General features: G+C 39.8%; 1 protein-coding gene across 4 annotated transcripts; it reads right to left on the bottom strand.

Moving 5' to 3' along the window:
- On the bottom strand, positions 1-17400 carry eva1ba (eva-1 homolog Ba (C. elegans)). Of its 4 annotated transcripts, XM_017708262.2 has the most exons (5): positions 17142-17400; positions 16782-16923; positions 7769-7883; positions 4759-4838; positions 1-3354 (listed from the first exon to the last, which is right to left on the bottom strand). In XM_017708262.2, exons 4-5 carry the CDS (start codon positions 4823-4825, stop codon positions 2924-2926), a joined length of 498 nt encoding a protein of 165 aa, XP_017563751.1. In that variant the 5' UTR covers positions 4826-4838; positions 7769-7883; positions 16782-16923; positions 17142-17400; the 3' UTR covers positions 1-2923. The 4 variants fall into 4 exon arrangements, with proteins under 4 accessions (XP_017563751.1, XP_017563752.1, XP_037393185.1 ...); XM_017708263.2 differs by lacking the exon at positions 16782-16923; XM_037537288.1 differs by lacking the exons at positions 16782-16923; positions 17142-17400 and adding an exon at positions 14255-14577 and having other exon boundaries at positions 4759-4841.
- Positions 17401-17786: the final 386 nt, after the last annotated feature.

Here is a 17786-nt window from a genome sequence, read left to right as displayed (position 1 = left end):
TTTAAACAAATACACATTGCCTTTTAATTGCACTACACATACAATCGATGCTAATGATGCCTCTATTTGCTTCAAAAGGTCACATTTTTTCCAGTGGACACAGGCAATTTCTCCCCCAGAGCTCTGCAAATAACTCTGAAATTTATTTTCTTCAACTTCACCAAAATCATATTTTAACAAGGACTGCAAAAGTTTAACAAAAGACATTAGACATTGATGAAAGACATACCCAGTCATAAAAGCAAAAGCTGAGTCATTCATTGCAGTTGTAAATGTGTCCAAAGTCTCCTGCTAAAAAAAGGAGAGTCATTAGCATATTTCAGTTACCTGGCTTATCTGTATATTGATAGTCTTACAACAGTACAGTGACTAAATGAACTACATTGATTTACATATTCCATGAAGTCAAGTGGTCTAATAGTGAAGTTAGAAAGCAAGCAACAAAGACCTGAAAACCAAACAAATGTTCTAATTTGCAGTCATATTAAAATACAGTCATTTAGAAAATATGAAAAAGGTTATTCCAACAGAGCAACAAGATACAGTAGCACTCTGGCAAGAGACAGTCTTATAAGAAGAAGATTAAACATAACATCAAAATGGTCATTTTCATCCCTGTTCTTACTAATGAATTGTTCCTCAGTGAATTGTTGCACATTGGCAGTTTTTGCTGGTTCGGTTCTGTACGGCAGCATATCAGTGCTGTTGGAGCAAAACCTCATATCACCTTGTTTGTCATTTTTCAGCTTTTGAAGTTGAAAGAGCCTGTTGCCTTTTATATTGTGTAAGAAATCCCTCTGGCCCTGACTTTCTGGTGGACTTCAATTCCCAGAACCCTCTGGGAGAACACATGACTCACTACTGATTTCCCTCACCTGTTTCCTTTTTCACGTTATTTATTTTAGTTAGTATGAAAGTCTGAGCTTTGGCTTGGGTCACTGTGGGGGCGTTGCTTCTCTTGTAGAGCTAGTGCTCCTTTCCGGGTTTTGGTTGTGTTCTGGTTCTGACTCATCTTCTCTATTTTTGACTTTGGCTATTTTGCTTGCTCTCTGTTTGGATTGTGTCTGTCTGATCTGATTTTTGTTATGTGTTGTTACCTTTGTATTTGGCCTCTTTTGGATATGACCTCTTTCAGTCTTGTTACACATTGTGTGTAAATTTAATGATGAATGGACAAAAAAATGACCAAAATGGTTTGGAAAAGGTCTGTTTTTTCCTTCTACTGTAAAGTTATCATTTTGGACATAGAAGGTGTTGCTCCTACAACAGTGATATTTGACATTAAATAATGTCTAATAGGATCTGTAATTTGGTATTCACATCTATGTTGGATGAACCTTACAGGAATCTTAGCCCTTCTGTAGTCCTTTGGACAAATGAACCTGATTAAAAATAAAATTTCATAATTTGTACTTTGTTGAAAATTCATAGACCCACAGACATCTTCAGACTCTCTACACCTTCCATGGTGATACTGTGTCAGGTCTGTGATGCAGCCATTCTCAGTTCCTGCTTGTTTTGGGAGAGTTCAGAAGGTCTTCAGGCTTGTTTTTACTGCACTGTACTGTTGAGAGTCTTTTTAACACTCTCATTAGTATAACTTTTAAGAGTGTTAAGAGTGTTTATTGGTCTATTTCTAATGAAAGAAGCAGTGCTTGATTTTGGCCTATGTAAAAGGTTTACTTAAAAACAAAAAATGTTAGTGACTCGGTGGTGTGAAGTAGATTGAATATAAAAGAAATGATTCATATACTTCTTCATATGACTTGTAATATAGCACTTTCACGCAAAGAGAAAAATTGCAGATACAATTTGAGCATTTAAAAAAGATTTAGATGGAATAGTGGAAAAGTGCAAATGACTGAGCACAGTCTTGGAATCATCTAGAAATTACAAACAACATCTTTGTACAATACAGTCAAGCCTCCATCCTCAAGCCTGAATGTAGTCTATGAGGCCAGACATGATCTCGAAACAAGCATACACGTCTTAGATTTCTGGTGTTGAGTTGCAGTGAATTCCATTGCAAATAAGAGTACAGCCCCTCTAAAACCTGCCCTCTAGTCCATTCATGATATTTAGAGTATGATCCATAACACAAGCAAAACAAGCTAGCTAGAGAAATGCTATCATTAGCTAACATTCATTCTTCAAAACAAATATTTGAGGAACATGCCTCAATTTAGTTTTGTGTGAACTGTGGGTACTGGTAGCCCAACTTTTAGCACTAGACTAGTAATATTGTTTAAAGCTAAAGTATAGTCTGTTTTAATTAAACTGTCTTTCCCTTGCAAGATCATAATGCTTATTCTTACTGCATGTAATGTGTTCTCCGGACACACAACACATATCTACATGCAAATTGTTGGGCAGATTTTTCAGCCATGCTAACTAACATTACATCCATGTGCTAGTGACAGGTCTGTTTTCTATCTGACAATTTTGATGAGTGCATCATTACCCCAACTTTGAGCTTGGCCTTCAGTTAGATTGGTTAAGAAATTTCACACTTAGTTTGTTCCCAATCTAATTGTTGTGGTGGTCCACAGAAGTTCTTATTACTAGATCACGTCTGGCACCGCAAGACTAGCCTGAATGAACCTGAGGGGGGAGTGTGACTCTGTGCTTTTCATTATGGCAACAAAAACAGCATTAATTTCCACTACCACCCTCAACATCTGTGCAGTTCTCAATGTAACATTTAGCACCAAATCATGCTCCTGTGCAGTTTGCATGCTACAGTTGTACTTGTGGACTAAAGCACTGGAGTTACATTGGTCCAAGTTTAAAGAACAAAAAAGTGCTCCTTCCAAAGAGGTTGCTTGATATTGAAAGTGCACCTTCCGCAAAAGGTTTTTTTTGACATTGTCTTGTGCTAAGCCAAGTAGGTATGGCTATAGACCACATCCAATAATACTGAGGGCTAATAGTAATGCACTCTTCCTATGGTGCCAGTCCCTGTGCCCAGTATGTCTGGTTGTCCATTTCTCCAGATCTCCCTGATGATCCTTTCCCTCTCCTCCAGCCTCTGTGCTCGTTCAAGTTCCTCTGCTGAAGTGAACACATTTACATTCCCGTCTGACGTGCTGTGGAGGTTACTCATGGTGATTTCTGTGGTGCTGGGAGGGATAGGAGCCTCCACATCACCAGCATCTTCCTCATCCTCCTCTTCCTCTTCACTGTCTTCATCCTCCTCATCCTCACTGAAGTCTTTCAGTTGTTTCTTCTCTGGAGTGGAGGGTGCAGTCTTGGTCCGGGGCTTACATGAGATCCGGATGACCAGCAGGCATAATGTGAGCACCAGACCAAAGCACACACCAATGACAAAATAGAGGCCAAAGCTCTCTGGGTTAGCTGAAAGGTAAAACCATACAGATACAGCTGAGCTTGGAGCATCTCTGAATCAGCAGATGAAACAAGAGAAAAAAGGAAACTTTGAACAGCTTTTTTTTTTTCAAAACTCAATACATATTAAATATGCCAAAATTATATTTGAAACAACTGCAGGACTTTATATATATTTCCAGTCAAAATGGCCATTAAGTGTAAGTTGGGGGTGTGGAAAAATATCCCTGCAGATTTCTTTGAAAAACTGAAAGCAAGTCTCCAGCAAAAAAATAGAAGCTCTAATAACCGCAAAAGATGAACACGATAAATACTGAAAGAAATAACATTATATGTTTTCTGTGCTTTTAATAACTTTTCTGTTTCTCATTTTGACTGGAAATGAAACAAATGAAGGGTGGTCCCTGACTGACACGCAGTACAGTGTTTTTCAACAAAACGTTACAGTACTGCAGAAATAAAACAGAATTGCTAGCTCCATGCAAGACTTTAGCATATTTTGATGTTTTGATTTTATGTAAGCAAAAACATTACACCTACAACATTTTGTTACACGTTTCATTTAAAATGAAGGACAGTTTTGACAACTTCTTAGAGCCAGTCTTGTCATTGCAGTCAGTGCAGCCAGCATAGCCAGTGTAGTCAGTGTTGTCAGAGCAGTCAGAGCAACCAGTGTAGTCAAAATAGTCACTGCAGTCACAGCAGTCATAGCAGTCAGAACAGTCACAGTAGTCACAACAGTCAGAGCAGTCACAGCAGTCAGAGCAGTCACAGCAGTCAGCTCAGCCAATGTAGTCAGTGCGTTTAGTGTAGTCATAACAGCTAGTGTAGTTACTGCCAGAACATGGACATAACTATAAATTGTCAAGGGAAGGAGACACAAGAGAGAAAGTGCAACTTGGGAAAGACTATGCAAATTATTGTAATATAATGCTCTTTTTTTGTAAGATACTAATTTTATCCATTTTTATTAATTATAAATTAAAATCCATAAAACAAAATAGTTTTTCTTATAAATACCATGAGATTCTACTGTTTGTGGGGGATTTATTGCGTTTTGAAACAAACACACACATGCAATAAATAAATAAATAAATATAAATAAAAATGCAAAAAGTCACCCTTTAAAAAGTGGTTCTCAAGCATCCTTTAGTAAAAGCAATGGCAATCAAATAACCATTGAAAGCAACTCAGATAACGTAAAAACCTTTTTTTTTGGTATTGTTTGGAACCTTTCTTGCAAAGACTGCATGAGAACAGGCTACAGGCAACAGGCTTTTGGAAATGTATATGTATTCTTGCCTGTGATTGAATACAACTGAGAAATATGATTGAAAATACATGGCCTATGTACAGTGTCTAATTTTAAAAAGCCTTAATTTCTAAAGAGTCTGTAGCTTTAAACGTACTAACCTTTTATATGAGCATAAGCAGCAATGGTGTTACTTAAAAGGTCCATCTCTTTCCGTTTTACATCCATCCTGTTTTCACACCTGCTGAGGCAACATATCCATTAGAAAGGAGTACCTTTTATTCTGTTTAATACATTTTCACAGCAGTCATATTGAACATGACAGCCAAGCACAAGAAACAAAACACAAACGCACTTCCACATATGAAGTACAGCCCCACCCTTGACAAGGCAATTTAACCATTTATTAGGGCCAAAAGAGCCACATGCTATGTTCTACTATGCACTAAACTCTGAGCTGCAAACACAGCCCTATATGTTTGTGAATGTGGAAGTAGTGGCTAAGCCAAAAGTGACTTTGTGCTAGTTATATACTTCTCACTGAACAATTATAGAGAGCTGCCAGCACATGGTAGCCTCTTTTGTGAGGTCATGGGGTCACTTTAACTAGGAGCCAAGAAAGCCAACTTCCTCTACAGATTTCCATGAAGACTGGGCTCCCTCACACAAGAGCTTGTTTGGTGGTGGACAAATGCTTGTTTGCCAGATGAATCTCTATCTGTGCTGGCAATCAGATGGCTCATCCTCGGTCACATATCCCTGGAAGTATTGTTTGTGTCCATTGTATTTTAATCTATCACAGCCAGACAATGAGTCAGTATCCATCTTATTGTAAACTCCCTAGGAAGTCTCATGTTTCCTACTTGAGAGAAAAAAACAACTGTATGAGTGGGTGAGTGGCTGGGGATGGTTTTTGCTTAATGGAGTCAACATGGCCTCATTTCTTTCCCAGCTCTGCAATGGGAATCCTGCATTCAATCTGAGAATGCTATGAGAAAGACTGCATCACAGGAAAATGCAATAGCCTCAGGTCATGTGCTCTTGCTGGCAGAGCCTTTGATAGGGGGATATCAAGGACTCTTCTTGCTGGGCCTTACCAGATTTCCTGTATCCCCCACCCCCAACCCACCTCACCCTCTCCCATCCATCAGCGTCACGTAGTGCTTCCTGCTGACTTTGGCCTTTCTTACCACACTCACTATTGTTCTCAACATATGACATCATTGCAGTGGGTAGCCAGAGAGCATTAGTGAGTTTAGTAGAGGACTCCCTCATTAAAAAGTATTTAAAATCCTATGGGAAACAGTGTGAAATGTTAAACGTTTTTGTATGATACTAAAATAATTGTAATAATAATAATTTGGGCATAATTTAAAGTAGTCAGTGTGCAGCTTGTATAGCTGTATAGATTTACTTTCCTCTGAAAATAGCTCAACACACAGCCATTAATGTCTAAATAGTTGGCAACACAAGTGAGTACACCTCACAGTGAACATGTCCAGATTGTGCCCAATTGTGTCATTGTCCGTCCCTGGTGTCATGTGACTCGTTAGAATGACAAGGTTTCAGGTGTCAATGGGGAACAGGCCTGTTAAATTTGGTGTTTTGGGTACAATTCTCTCATACTGGCCACTGGATATTCAACATGGCACCTCATGGCAAAGAACTCTCTGAGTATGTGAGAAATAGAACTGTAGCTCTCCACAGAGATGGCCTAGGCCAGAAGAAGATTGCTAACACCCTGAAACTGAGCTATAACACAGTGGCCAAGGTCGTACAGCGGTTTTCCAGGACAGGTTCCACTCAGAACAGGCCTCACCAGGGTCGACCAAGGTTGGCTTCAAAAAATAGACACATGAGTGCTGTAAGCATTTCTACAGAGGTTGAAGAAGTGGGAGGTCAGCCTGGCAGTGCTCAGACCATACACTGCACAATGCATCAGCTCAGAATAAAGCCCGCAAACAGTTTGCTGAAGACAAGCAGTACAAGAGCATGGATTACTGGAACCGTGTCCTGTGGTCTGATGAGACCAAGATAAACTTGTTTGGCTCAGATGGCATCCAGCATGTGTGGCGGCGCCCTGGGGAGGAGTACCAAGACAACTATCTCTTGCCTCAAGCATGGTGGTGGTAGCGTCATGGTCTGGGGCTGCATGAGTGCTGGGCATCGTCTTAATTAACTGTGACTGTAATCCCTCAGTTCTAGGCACCCAGTCTGAAGCACTGAAGCTACATATTGTTGTGGTTGGAACAAAACCTTATATGGTACCTCCAAAAAAACCTCAGAAATGGTAACTTAACAGGAGAAGGAAAAATCCTTTTAATGTAGATCAATGGAACCAGACGTTCTTCCATGCAATTTTGGACCATTTCTTTTGGTCCATTCATCATGAAATTTATTGAGGTTGTGTTCTGACAACTGTGATATGCGAGTGATGTTGAAGATGCACCACAAACATTATTCAGCTTTTGCTTTTATATTGCAATATCTTAAGAAAGGTATGGTTCTTTTTCACTTTTCTGCTGAATGTGCATCCACTGCATCCATGGCATGCTGGCGTGGCATTCCATGAATGCACAAATGCATGAATAGACGGATGGATGGACGAACAGACGATTTAACAGATGGACTAAAGGCAGAGAGATAAGCTAGACTGATAGGTCAGTTATGCTTGCGATGTTAGCTTTTGCTCTGCATTTAACTTTCTCACGGTAAGTTTCTCTGACAAGTGCAGGGGAGCACAGTTTTTTTTAGGTTTTTGTTAAAAGTTGCCTGTGCGTGGGAGGAGCATCCTATATCCAAAAATCATTGGTGAGGGTACAGCTTATGTAAGCAAGTACCCAAGATTAGTACTGCTCAGTTTACTTCAGGAGAGGAGATTTTGGTGAAATATATCAGGTAGTCAGTGGACATTTATTAACAGGGCATACTTTGTGCATGCATACTGTGTATCCATAAGAGCAAGATTAACCTGCTCAGAAAGAAAATTCTGGTAGATTTAGGTAAGGTGTCATGTTAATCCACTATTGCATGTTTGCAGTGGTAGGGGTTTATATTAAGACAACCAAACATGCTATAATTCTATTAATGCAATATCAACTTGTTTGTTTTATCATAGAAAACATGTAAGTCAGACAGAAAAAAATGATCAAAATGAAGCATACTGCTTACCATTCAAAAATGACCCTTCAGAGTGTGTTGGCCCTCATTGGCAGCTTTCGATGAACTTGGCCTTACAGACTGTCTGGATCTGCCCCTCTAGCCTTTGACTGGCGCAGTCCTTTGGCTGATCAAAGATAAAAGCAAACATGCACACACAGATGTCAGACCACATCACATCCAAATGCAGTGAGGCATCTGCAATGCAAACAAATGACAGGCACAGTGCTGGAGCTGTGGACACAGGAGGTCAGGATAAGGCTGAATAAACTTACACTAGTGATTCAGACTGAGCTTGTTACAGGTTCAATGACATTATACTGCTCCAGGCATATGAATGTAAAGTAAAGGCACGAAGCATGATTATGTCAGACCACAAAGAAAAATTACAATAAATGGAGACTCAATGGGTACCGTCTATCAAAGAGCTGCAGCTTTGGCACAATTAACAGATGTGCTTCAAAAACAGTGCCTATGAACTGCTGCTTAGTTACCAGAAACCTAGACAAAATCTCAAATGATAGTTCTCTGAAGAATGCACCACAATGGGAATTCTCTTTCAGGGCCTTCGTGGGAGCTGCCAGGATAAGTTGGTTTAGCAGAGCCCTTTTGCTGTCCTGTGCAGATTTGAATCTCGCTGACTTCTGGCAGGCCCTTTGCTCCAAATCCCTGTGTGGAAGCCTAAGTCAGAGGTCACCACTGCAGCACTTCTCACCATAAGTCCATGAAATCATATGTGGCAAATGTGACAATGCTGGAAGTGCAAAAAAAAGAGGATCCAAGTGCATCCTTTCGGTGGACTTCCATGCGTTTGATTTACTTCTTAAACTGCAGCATGAGCAAAACCCAAATCATAAAAATATATTGTTGTCAAAACCTCAGGAATAAAAAATATATATATTTAGATTTGTTACTGTAATGTTTTATGAACTAATTTTGGGTAAATTTTTATTGGTCCATTCATTATGAAACATTCAAACATTGTAAAGTTAAAAAAAATAATAAAGATTTTTACTATATAATTTACTAGTAGTTTTTCATTGTATTTTTCTTCCTGCTTTTTTCATCTTGCTGTTCAGAGCCTCATTACCAGCACTGCAGATCACAAGATTGTTTTACTGTGGAAATTATCTGGGCATCGTGTTGGTTGTGATCTCCATATACTTGTCTTTTAGCAAAAACTCCCACCTAACTTACCACTTACAAATAGAATGTGTCTCTGTTAGAATGCATGACTCATTTTTCCATTATTATAACAAAAAATGGCTTATTCTGCATTGGTAGCTCTATTAATCCAGGTAATATTGTATTGCTTTGCAGTAGTCAGTGCTTAGGCATCTGTAAATGGAAGATAATGGCAGTTGGAGACTTGTTTAAAGCCTATGTAAACACTCATTAACCTGCTCTGTTGGTGTTTGTGTTTTGTTTTTTCCCTGGTGAGGAAATTATTAACAGACCCCCTGCTGTCCAACCTTCAGCTCTGTGACTCAAGTGAAGTTGTGCATTTTTCTGGATATGACCTCATTTTCCACAGCAGATGTTGCCACAAGTTTTGACAAAAGCTAGGGGATGTAAGCACATTCTTTTGCTCTGGTGCTAGAGGTGTTGCCTAACTCTGTCCATCAGTCTATTTTAAATTCTTAAGACAGTGATGAATATGCTTGATGTACTCTCACAGCTGGGGAGTCAACTACAAGCAATGCTTTCATTAGTGTTAAATAATTGAGATATAAGTGTTTTTAACATCCATTTTCAATTATGCATCACACTTACTAGGAATATCTTTAAAAACAACCAACATTTAAAAAGTTCTATTTCAGTTTTGACCAGCGGAGACCAGGGCACTATCACAATTCAGATTCCTGCCAAGACAAACCCCACATGAGGCTGGGAAAAAGCTGGCCTCTATTTTGGATGCAGTGTTGTTTGCTTTGTGTTTGAGAGGAGAAGCAGCAGGGGAAGTCCAAGGCCTGTCATATCAGGTGATATTTCTGTTCCTCTCCACAATAAGAAGACCACAATAGCATATCCTTCCTCCGGATTTACTTCTGTTTAAGACTCAAAATAAGCCAAAAGTAACTCCAACTGTATTTGTCTTTTCTTCACTCTTCTTCAGACGTTGGGATCCTCAGTTGCTTATTAAGCTGTCTGTAAGCATATGGAAGTTAAGTAGATTTGTTAGTTGTAAAAAGTGAGTGAGGCCAGCTTTTAAAGCAAGTCTCCCTCCTTGAAACCACAGGACAGTAGCTTCTCTTCTTCTGAAGCTGGAGCACAAGGGACAAATCATTCATAAACAATTTGAACACACAACTCTTACGAAGTGTTGCAAAACATAGTAGCGGTAGATGAACGGAATTTACTCAGTGAGTTAGGGGCTATAATTGAATTCCAGAATAAGGGAGAAAAAATAACTCACTGCCAGCCAAGAGAAGCAAATGGATATGTCTGATACCTAAAAAATCACCTTGCAACTTGCAACCACTGCAGGATTTTTTTGGCCCAGTGATTGCAACATTTGAGACGCTCTTGGAATAGGATCTGGTAGCTGTTGTGACTTTTAAATCTTAAATTTTTATTGCATTTTATTTTTGCGCCAATTCTTGCTTCCTTACTCTACTGCAGGATGTGTGACCAGTAGCACACGCTTAACTGGTCACCTTAAAAGCTTTACATGCTTGGGCTCGTTAAAATCTGCCATGAATATCAACTTAATAATTACAACTGAACACTTTGTTTATTACTAATGGTTTGTCCTTAGAGTACTTTGACCAGTAATGTTGTAGTTTTTCTGTTTTTCCCATTAAATTGGCCAGAAATGCTGACAGTACAGAATGTACAACAACATGTAGTCTCTGATGGCTCACACGAGCCAATCAAGATCAGCTGAATACCAACAAAGTCCAGAAGCACTCTGGTCAAAATGAAAGTGGCAGCCTAATGGAAGTTCAAGATTTTCCCCAAAACCACAGAGGTGCTGGGGGTTACGTTCCACCTGATAAACTCAGACACATTTCTGGAGCGGAGGTACAGGCAGCTTTGCCTGCAAAAGCATTCAGCCTCCATGGCAAAGGCATTTGCTCTGTGATTTTCAGTTGAGCTCTTTTACAGCTCTGGACCTTGTAAGGGCATTTCATAGAGAAGTGTCTTTCTTCCTTACTACTTGTCATTGGAGAGCTCACAGATCACACTGTGCATAGCGTTTGCACTTTTTCTCCTGGTGCGTGCTCTGCCCGTGGCTCTTTTATAAAGGTGATATTTCACTTGGACGAAAGTCAGACATGTGGCTTCCATCAGATCCTTGACCCTACACATAAGGTGGAGCTGACCATGAAACTGTGTACCAGCTGGGGGAACTTAACCGCTACAATGCCATGTTTTCATGTTCTGAAATGGAGAAAGTGTGTTTTTACTTAAAGAAAGTTGTGGATTATTATCTGGAATGGAAAAGGTCAGTTTCCATTTACATTAATTAAATACCCCAGGCATAGTCTAATATCAAATTATGTTTATTCAATATATATTTCTCAAAACAGTAATTTTATGGGAGAAGGAAATTATACTTCATTTCAATGTGTGTTAACAAAACATGTTTTTGAGGTTTTGACCACTTCTAGCCGATCCATCATGAAACACTCACAAAATGTTAAGTGCAGCTGACCCTTTAAAATTCTGTAAAAAAATGTAAAAAAGCAGTTATGAGGTTTTGATATGACAGCAAAGCTATACTATATAGTAAATAGATTAATAATAAACCCCTTTAATTGCCAACAACTTCATAGCTTTTTTCCATTTTAATTACCCTCTCCCCACAACCTTTAAATACTAGTCATGAACTATGGAGCAAGTACTAAATAAAGTTGGATCAAAGGTACTATGGTAGGTAAATGTGCAGTAATTGAGAGAGCTTTTCTGACCTTTATTTTATGAATGTGAATAACAGATCATTTGTCACCTGCTCATAACAGACTATTATCAGTGAAGGTAATATAATAGAATAATAGAAGCAAATCTCTTACTTCACTAACTGTTGACCACTCTCTGACCCTGTTGGTAAAATGCACACTTTATTTGGCTTTCCAGAGTAAAAGTGAATGCAGAGTTTTTGGTTTGTTCTAAGCTCTTATGAAATGCAGTTTGGAAAAGGCCTGTTATTGTTATGTATAAAAATGTCAACCACTGTAAAATCTTCTGCTAACAACTTCCCTGTCTTCTCCACACTGATTTTTTGTGTAATTTGAATTTAAATGTGACACATGACAAAATGTTCTGTGCCACATTTCAGCAATCTGAATACCCTGTAATGTAAATGCAGCATAAGGTCCAGTTATGTTCTGCTGGGGTGGTAGTAGAAGCAGTGTTGTTGTGGCTATAGAAGATGGTCATTGAGATAAAGGCTGAGTCGTGGGGTTAAGGGTTAATATGGCCCAGGTGTGTGTTTGGTATGAGACAGATCATCATTCAACTCATACTTTAATATCTTCTGCCCCATGTCTGCTTCAGGATCATAATCCCATCCAAACTCATGAGAACACCCACCCACATCTCCTTCCATGGGGATCGCTAAACATATCAAGTCATCAGTCACAGTTCACTATACTATTCAAGTCTTGGATTCCCTTAGAATTAGAAGTTTTTACAGCCCTATGGAGATTTGTTATCCAAATATGACCTAGTGTGATTTAAGCTTTTCCATCAGCTACATAAATATTTTCTTGCACACTCTTTGTGCATTACACACAGAGTTAACGACTAAGAGCATTAACAAGGTTACTGTCAAAAGCTATGCAAGGTCTTGCACGTAAGTGCTGCATGAGTACAAGAGTATGGTAACCTCCAGGTGATCCTTGCTCTCAAGCTCCACAGATAAAGCATGATCTCATCCATAGATTGATCTGAGCCAGTGGGCCCCTGCAGACCCACAGAACACATAATGGATCTATTATGCAGAACTTCATATTACTGTACAAGGCAAAAACATGTTGGGTATCATTAACTCTGCCCTGCAATGGGAGATACACACATGCAGTACATAATTCACATTTTAGCAATCTAGATGTTGACTCATAATGGATAGAGGTAGCACAAGGAAAAATGTTTGGGACGTGTCAGAAAGCAGATACTCTTTCAGTCTCAGAAATAACTTGAGAAGAGGGTCAGGGCCCAAGGTCACATTAAATCAATCAAATGCTGATAAGGCAGAGTGAAGGAGGGGTCTTCTGCACACTGAGAAACAGACAGTTTGGAGTCAAATGAGACTTCACAGATGTCTGGGTCTCTGCTGGTGCCAACTTTGGTCTGTCATGTCATTGCAGGAGCTCATCATATATGATAACATAAACATCTTGTGTGTGTATAAGCTAGCAAGTCGTGTGCTGCTGGCAGGAATTTACACAAGCAGTTAAAGAAGAAGGATTGACCTCTGGCCCACCTAAATCCACAGAGAACGTTAACTACCAGCACAGAAGACAGGAGATAAGGTAGGTGCTGTGAATGACACTGGCATAGGGGTTAGGCTAAGGGTGCTTTTTAGAGAATAGAGCTGGTTCTAAGTTAACCATTGCAAAACAAAAAGCAGATGTAGCGCTTATCTTGTCTTTCTCTCATGCAATTAATCAGACAAGCACCGTATGTCAAAATAAACATGGTCACTCAATCAGATGAAACAAAACCCAGTCTGGCTTGGAGTTTTTAAAGACAGAGACTGATGAAGGAAAATGTCAATTAAAAATAAAAAGCATAGGTGAGGAGGTGCTTTGACTTGGCCCATGAACAGGCAACCGCTGTACGCTACTAAGTGGGGGGTGCACATTTTCAAAGCATGAAGCCCTCACCTCAGCTCTCCAGCTTAAATTACCTTATTTTTTACTCTTTTAATACATAAATTCTAGGAGGGCAGGAGGTTTGTTTTCACTGGTAGTAAAATTTCAACTGGTTTTTAACAGCATAGCATTGATGAGCCTGGATATTCTTGGCTCTAACTTGGTAAGGGGGAAAAACATAAAAATAACATTTTTTTGTTCTGTTTCTACCAGAAGTGATAAAGTTAATAATTTTGTATCCTGTGGCTAGAGTAAGTAATGACATCATGAATAAAAATGCTGTGATCAGTCTTGTCTCAACACTGCACATAAGAATACTCCTCATATATATATATATTCTGTTGTCACGGTTACGGTTTTTTAGAGTTATTCTTATATTTTCTTTTTTTATTATTCTCTTAAGAGTATATATGGTGAATGGAGGAACAGCAAAGTAAGAATTTCATTGTACAGTGCAACTGCCTGTTCTGCAGTGCACATGACAATAAAACTCTTGAATCTTGAATCTTAAAGAATGTAGAGGAAAGTGTCCACAGCACTCGACCATTATGATGTTTTTCCAGAGATAATGTTAGAAAAAGCATGTAACATTTATCTGACATTACAGTCTTTAACACTACTTATGCACTGTAACATATTCAAAACCAGCATCAAACATAAGTGTCTGATTTCTACTCACCACAGAATAACGTCGAAGTTGTGTTCATAGAGAAACTTTCTGAGGTCCAAAGTTGATTCCACACATATATCATTCACCTCAAAACAGAGTTTCATTAAACTGTAAGCAGCCACTGCTGTTGGATACACTCCCAGAAAGTCACACAGTTCACGGTCTTCTCAGCACTATTCAAGTACTGTACTAAAAGTGTTTGATTGTACTTCAAGAGCCCAGGAAAGAGGCGGCGGCTTCCTCCAGCAGCTACAGCGTAACAGACTTCTCTGCTTCCAAACCGTGCCTTACAAACAGCAGGAAGCGTTGTCACACAGCCCTCTCAGTGAGGCAGTAAGCGGGAGAGAGGGAAAAAAAGGAGGAACAGCCTAAAATGGGCAGGGTTTGGGAAGAGGGGGAAAGGAAAGAAGGGAGGGGGAGTCTTTCCCGGGCTGGTAAGGAAACAGCGAGGAAAAGTCAGTCCAAAACCAATTAACTAAGATTTTCCACACTGAATAAAACATGACAGTACAAGGGAAAGAAATAGCCACTGACTGAAGCATTAACTGAAATGGGTGTGTTCACTTTGAAGTGTAATGAAAAGCACAGACAGTGCCTTTGTTGTTTGTATATGCTTGAAAGGATATTGTCATGAACCAGATTCAAATTACAGCAACAAGTGAAATATATACATAACAATAAAAAGTAAGGAGAAAACATTGTACTTGGACCTGAAAAAATTCAAGATGGCCCTGAAACCAACAACCAATCCTTATGAAGATGATAAAAAAGACTTAACTAATAGGATATTCTTTCAGGAAGCAAATACAGTATCTTTATTCCATCACACTAAAAATTTGTCTTTAACTTTGTGCCTAGATTTTCAGGTTGAAAACTTAATCAGCTAAGATTTTCAAGCACCCCTCTGTGATCTGATCGTGTTTCTGAGAAATAGAGCCTACTAATTCTTCAGTCTTGCCTGATGTAGCCAACTTCATTGCATGAGTAATCCCTCCTCTGCAGTCACTTCCATTTCAATTGACTAGGACAAGCACTTTAGGAGACCCCCTTAATGTAAGAGCATCTACAGAGGCTGCCAAGATTATTAAGGACTAAGATCCATTTTAAGTATTCAGACGGGCTCCCACGAAGGCCACTGCTGGCTGTGGGAAATCTCTTGTGAAGATGTGTTTGTAAACACTAAGAAACATTAAGAAAAACTAAAAAGTGAACGTTACTTTGTATAAAAAATAATGCTCTGTTACATGTTAAGGAATTGACAAAACGCTCCAACTCAAACACTCTGAATTCTCCATCAAAACTTTATGCTCCCTCTTTTTCAGTCTTCCAATCAGAGACAAAAAAAAAATGAAGAGACAAGCACAAGGAATAACTCCAACTTCCCCTCAGTACTCTTAGTGATGGGCCAGAGCAGAGGAAAGAAGAGCCATGGACTTGGAGGGCTAAACGAAATGAAAACTTGGAGAACTGTTTTTCTGGATTGCTCAGCTCCCCGTGGCATTGTGGACTGAAACTATACAGGAGCTGGCAGATGTCCACCTGTCCCCAAGGCTGATTTACTCTCCCAAAACTAGAGGGGAGCATAAGGTGAGGGAGAAATGAGAGAGGCTGGGGGGTGTGGGGGGGCTGTCAGTGCATATCTGGACCCGTCCAGCATAAACCCAGTGCACCCTTTTAGTGCAACAGAATGAGTGCCTGAGCATTCCTTACACTAAGACTCAGCAGTTGAATGCGTTGATGAGCATTCATCATCAAAAAGTGTTTTTTAAAAGGATGAAGATAAAAAGAAGAACATTCTGTTTGAAGACTGCATATCTGTCTCTGTAAGAAATAGCTCTAAAAGCTATAGTGAGCAGAGGTGGTGATAGAATGTCTTAGACAAGATAGCACTTGTCCAAAACCCAAGGCGAAATGAGGTGATAAAAGCTAACAGGTGTAAAGATATCAGAAGTGCATATGGCCCTCAGCTAACACTTACAAAGGGGTGGTATGATGTATGCTCAGACAGAATGCATCTTAAATAAAAGAATAACGTGTGGCACTCAGAAATGTACTATATCACACATTCCCTGTATTCTCAAAGGCTTACAATACACTAAGAGAGATTGAAGCTAAAGCACTTGAGTAGATGGACACAAGGTTAATCACTGGGCACATGCTTAAACCCACCAGATGTTCCCTGCTTAGTGCAAGCCAGAACACATGCTCCTTGATTGCTTTAATTGAAGGTGGTTTCTAGTACAGCAGTAACTATTTCTCAAGCCCACCACTAATCTGATAATTGACAAGGAAAATTACTTCTGCCAAGCATCAGCTGCCAACTGGACTCCGTAAAGACTGGGCGTACAAGGCTAGTAAAGAAAGCCATCGCATCACAGTCAACAGCAGTGGATTAGTAATCTGAACAAAAATGTCATATGCTGAAATAAATACCAGGAGGAGATTCTTGGAAGAAATTCATGTTACTCTAGTCAATCAAGAACACATGAGAATTTCAGAACGTAAACACATGCTCTGCAGAGCTCTCATGGCTTACCTCAACTGACACCGAAATTTCAGCTCCAGTGAGAGCGATGTGGGAGTTACGAAGACTTGTGCTCCAACACCCATTAGTATACTGGAGGATTCCTGGCTCTTCAAAGCTGCTTATTAAAAACACGCCCGAAGAAGACATCTCCCTGCAGGTACAGCCCAAAACCTCTTACATAAAGAAGAACGTGTCTGCCAGCCAGTCTCTCTGTCTCTAGTAAAGAACCCACATAGAATCTTCAAGACACTGGATGGAATATGTGTTCTCAACTCTGTAGAACAGTCTTTGACTGACTCACTTAGATACTGTAGAGTGGAACTCCTAGCCTGCTTAACTTTGCAGCACATAAATATACTCTCTACTCACCAAGATCCCTTGTATCTGTCATCATATACAGAGGATGTACTCCATGCTGATCTTCCCTCTGATGCTGCTGCTTTTTGGTGAATATGGAAAGAGTTCCCATATGCCTGCTGGCGAGGCTGTAAGGGGAACCCATTCAGAAGGAGAGGTCTGTTTGGTATTAGATGGGAGGGCTAAGACAGGAAATGGCTCAGGGGGGATTGACGTGGTCCCTCCATGGTCGGCACCACTCCCGGAGTTCCAAGCCTGAACCAGTAAAAGGCCTTCAGTGTTCTTCCCTTCACTGAGGGAGGGAAGGAGAGGGGGAAGAGGTTTAAACTTGAGCAAGTGTGACAAGAGGATAGGGAGGGGTGAGGGTTATGGGTGAGGGGTAGTGAGATTACATAAACAGTTCAACACCATGCCAGGCAAGCATCTTCTAATCCTCTTTGTGGACAAAATGCACTGGCATAACCTTACAATTCTGAGATGATCTTAATGAACTCTAATTAACACCTCTTTTCCTTACATTCTGAAAGTTCAGATGTCCTGCAAACAAATGTTGAGGTCTTCTCTTCAGTTGAAAAGTAGGATGATTTCTCAACAGCATTACCTTTTAATACTCACCAAGTGCAGTGCCTCTGAAATGTGAAGAATTGGGTACTAAAG

This window comes from Pygocentrus nattereri, chromosome 3, assembly GCF_015220715.1.
Source record: "Pygocentrus nattereri isolate fPygNat1 chromosome 3, fPygNat1.pri, whole genome shotgun sequence".
In the NCBI taxonomy this organism is placed as follows: Eukaryota; Metazoa; Chordata; class Actinopteri; order Characiformes; family Serrasalmidae; genus Pygocentrus; species Pygocentrus nattereri.
Note: the sequence above shows the minus strand (reverse complement) of the source record. Positions and strands in the feature narration are given on the sequence as shown.